Source organism: Micropterus dolomieu, unplaced genomic scaffold (genome assembly GCF_021292245.1).
Source record: "Micropterus dolomieu isolate WLL.071019.BEF.003 ecotype Adirondacks unplaced genomic scaffold, ASM2129224v1 contig_13997, whole genome shotgun sequence".
NCBI classification, from domain to species: domain Eukaryota; kingdom Metazoa; phylum Chordata; class Actinopteri; order Centrarchiformes; family Centrarchidae; genus Micropterus; species Micropterus dolomieu.
Window position 1 is genome coordinate 4,256 of NW_025742983.1, and position 3,840 is coordinate 8,095.

General features: G+C 40.1%; 1 protein-coding gene across 3 annotated transcripts; it reads right to left on the reverse strand.

Annotated features, from left to right (window-relative positions):
• Positions 1 to 361: 361 nt before the first annotated feature.
• On the reverse strand, positions 362 to 3,451 carry LOC123966690 (GTPase IMAP family member 7-like). 3 transcript variants are annotated; one of them, XM_046042824.1, is made up of 3 exons: positions 3,339 to 3,451; positions 1,562 to 1,678; positions 362 to 1,396 (listed from the first exon to the last, which is right to left on the reverse strand). In XM_046042824.1, the coding sequence occupies exons 2-3, from the start codon at positions 1,656 to 1,658 to the stop codon at positions 537 to 539; spliced, it is 957 nt and encodes a 318-aa protein (XP_045898780.1). In that variant the 5' UTR covers positions 1,659 to 1,678; positions 3,339 to 3,451; the 3' UTR covers positions 362 to 536. The 3 variants fall into 3 exon arrangements, with proteins under 3 accessions (XP_045898780.1, XP_045898779.1, XP_045898778.1); XM_046042823.1 differs by lacking the exon at positions 3,339 to 3,451 and adding an exon at positions 2,589 to 2,681; XM_046042822.1 differs by lacking the exon at positions 3,339 to 3,451 and adding an exon at positions 2,589 to 2,681 and having other exon boundaries at positions 362 to 1,678.
• Between the last annotated feature and the right edge of the window lie 389 nt (positions 3,452 to 3,840).

Below are 3,840 nucleotides of genomic sequence, written 5' to 3' on the forward strand. Positions count from 1 at the left end.
ATTATAAATATTGGTGCGTTAATATGTAATCATCACGTTACTGCTGAAGCTGCTAAAGGTGAGGCACATTTTAGTTACATTATTGCTTGTGAGTGTGCCCATGGCGATCAATATAGATTAATATTACATCATACTTTATTTATTTATTATATTTTATATTATTAATTTGGTAATGCGACCCGGATTTGAATCCCCTGTGTGACACCAATGTGTCCCTGAGCAAGACACTTAACCCCTAGTTGCTCCAGAGGCGTGCGACCTCTGACATGTATACCAATTGTAAGTCACTTTGGATAAAAGAAGATAAATAAAATAAATAAATGTAATGGTACACAAAGGACGAATATATTGACTTTGGTGAGCCCCTGACATTTACATAGCATCACTATAAAGTTAAAGATTTGGACTTTTATTATTGGATGGGTTGTCATGACATTTGATACAAGATTTTCATTTAATCTACAGGGAGATACAAGACTTTAATCATAAATTATCTCTCCCTTTTCAAGAATCTTGTTATAGATTTTGACTCTGTTTTACGTTTGGTACAGTCTGTTCACAACATCGTTTGCTTTATCTAAGGCTGATTGGGCTTCTTTCTTGACAGCCTCTGCTGCCCTCTCTGTTGCTTCCCGTGGGGTGTCTGCTCCCTCAGCTGCTTGATATCCTGCAATACCTCCTTTCACTGCTCCCACTGCAGCAGATACCCCTGTAAGTGTGCCTAATGTTATTCCAGATACTGCTGCTGCTGGCCCCCCTACTACTGCTGCGGCTGTTCCTGTTCCTGCTAGTGCTGCTCCTACTGCTTTTGCAGTTTGGGATATAGCTTGCCGTAATTTTACTGGCTCTGAAGTCTCACTTAAACTTGTGACAACTACTCCAACAAACACTACTACACCAAACAATGCTCCCAACAATGTACCTGTTACAGTGCCTGCTAGTTTAATCGAAAGCTTATGAAATACTCTGCCCCTAGCCAGCTCTCTGATCTCTTTCTCTGACATGTCTCCTGGTAACAGTCGAATCTGCTCCTCCTCCTGTTGTATTTCTTCCTCCACTTCTTGTAGCATCTCATTGGTGTACCAGCTTCCGTTGTTTTCCATCACCATCTTGTCTATTGACTTAAGTAGCTCCTCCACCTGGAACTGGTTGCTCCTGTAATCATTTGTGGGGATATTGTTCCAGTATCTGTTATCAAAGACGTGGCACCGGCTGCCACACTTCTTCACCAGATCATTCATGAACTTATTCTGGCGGACAAAATCCTCAATTTTCCGTCCTTCAGGGAGCTGGTCACCATGAGTGAAGACAACTGTTGCGTAGTTGAAGACTTCATCAGAGAAGCATTCGTTTATTTCTTTGATGACAGCCTGCTCCTGCTCTGTGACTTTCTCCACTTTAAGCACAATAAGAAAAGCATGAGGACCAGGAGCGCACTCTGTGATACACCTCACTATCTCACAGTTCATGTACTCAGATCTATCAGTGTCAAAGAAACCAGGAGTGTCGATTAAAGTGATGTTTCTTCCATTGACAGATTTGGTTTCTGCTTTACATTCACCTGTTCCAGAGTTGAGAGTATGGTCGATCTTGAACTGTTCCTCTCCAAATATGGTGTTAGCCAGGCTGCTTTTTCCAGCTCCAGTTTTTCCCAGCATGACAATTCTTCTGTTTGACACTGAAAGAAAATAATTTTTCATAAATAATACTGTACCGTACTGCCTTTTAGATGTTGTCATATGTAAGAAGATAGCTACATAAGCCCAACAATAAAAATCTTGGTCAAAAATCACAATGAAAAAGGGAAACAAGTTTTATAAAATAGCTGCATTAGCATAACAACAGAATAGAATGGTGTCAATACATAAACGGTGTCCCAAAAGATTATTAATGAAGAAAGTATATAGGCTATGTATATCAAACTCTGTTCAACACACAAATCTAGTGTGGTAAAGACCAAAGAGGATCGTTTCAAAACAGCTTTTAGATATTGCGTAATCCGATCTGATATGAACCCCAAACTGATCCAGATGCTTTTCCATCGGTGTGTGAATGTTAGTTTCTGATGAGCACATCCAGTGTGTGAATGTAACGTAGTGCAGCGTCCATATGTGACGACTTGGGCGTGAGTAGGCTATGTGTTGCAACCTTTAAGCGGTCGGATGATTAGAAAGGCGCTATATTAACCTAACATGACTTAATGAGGCACACTTTACGGGCTTTTTTGTTGTGTGACTTAAAAAGGTGAAAGTGACCATGACTAAAAATGAGAACCTGCTACCTGACTGTACATCCGTAGGCCTACAGAGAGAGGCGACATTTTTTTTTTTTACCATTTAGATAATGTTCTAATTTTGACAATCACACATTCTCATTTAGGTTAAGCGGTCCACATAGCCTAAGTTATATCTCTTTTACAGAGCAAAATGGTCGCATTGCCTGACTGTCTTCAACAGCGCAGCGCTTCTGCTCTAAACAGGACAAAACATAAACCGCGAAGTTCAGTAAAGAAATCACACAATAGTTACCGGCTTCATTTTATCAGATAAGCTCAGGACAGCACTTTCAGTATGAGATGGTCAACTTACCATCCATGTTGTCAAAGGTGAAGTAACTTTGGAGTGACAATTATTCAGAGAGACACGGCTGCCAGAGTTTATGTGAAGATGTTTCATGTGACGACTGCTTTCACTTTGTGATTGCACAATGCAGTCAGTACTAAAAGCATGTGCCCACTGTGTTTTAACACATTTCCATTTTTTATGTCTCACTAGCTGATGTAACCACGATTGAACAGAAATATTCCATCACATGTTTTTGGTTTTAGGCTATATGACTGCAAGTTTAGTGGAAGTACACAAATCCTTTTCTTGTGTAAAAGTACAGATACCTTTCCTAAATATAACTCCACTAAAAGTATGCCTATTGGTCTTAAATAAAAAAAAAAAGTACAAATAGCCACCTGCTTTTAAAAATACTTAGGCTAAGTATCAAAGGTAAAAAGTAGGCTATGCTAATCTTTTGTTTGTCAGAGTTGTTGACATGATAAGACAATAATTACGGTAAGCTAACTTTCCGGTTTGTGAAACAATGGCATTCATTATAAACTTAGCCTACCCTTTCTATCATAATTCAGGTTAGCCTACTCAGTTGTGTGTGTGTGTGTGTGTGTGTGTGTGTGTGTGTGTGTGTGTGTGTGTGTGTGCCTCTGAAATGTTTAGATGGAGGTCAGGATTGATCAGTAGGACGGCTGCTTTACTCCAAACAGTTTCTCTGTATGAACCTGGACTGTGTGTGAGGCATTTTGGATGTGGAGAAGAACACAGAACATTATTTACCATAGATCCTGACCGATCCTAACGGCGTGCCGGGGTTTTAAATATTATTCTGTGCCGCGTGTGTAGCCTAAATGTGCACAGGGTCTCTCTTAATGGAGATAGGCCTACGCTTCACCCTATTTCACCCAACTGGAAATTCACAAAACATGATTATCGCCCAAAACTGCCCGCGGTGCTCTTAGTTACTGCGCCCGCAACATATTCATGTGCTTCAAATCTGGACACTGATGGGGAAACAGTTTTTCAACTTGAAATGAGGATTGCGACTGAGTAATCAGCTGCGTCTGCATGGTCCTAAAGCCTTCGTTTAACTTGATGTTTTATGGTTTTTTATATAGCCTGTATTTATTTTATTGATTGGCTATATCATCATAGCTGGTTATGGCCACGCTCCCAGCTGTGAATTACTTTTCAGCTTTTTCTTATCTTGGCAAGCCTGTTAAACCTTGACAGCTTCTGCTGTAGCTCTACCACACTATTTTTCTGAACTCATTACTACACA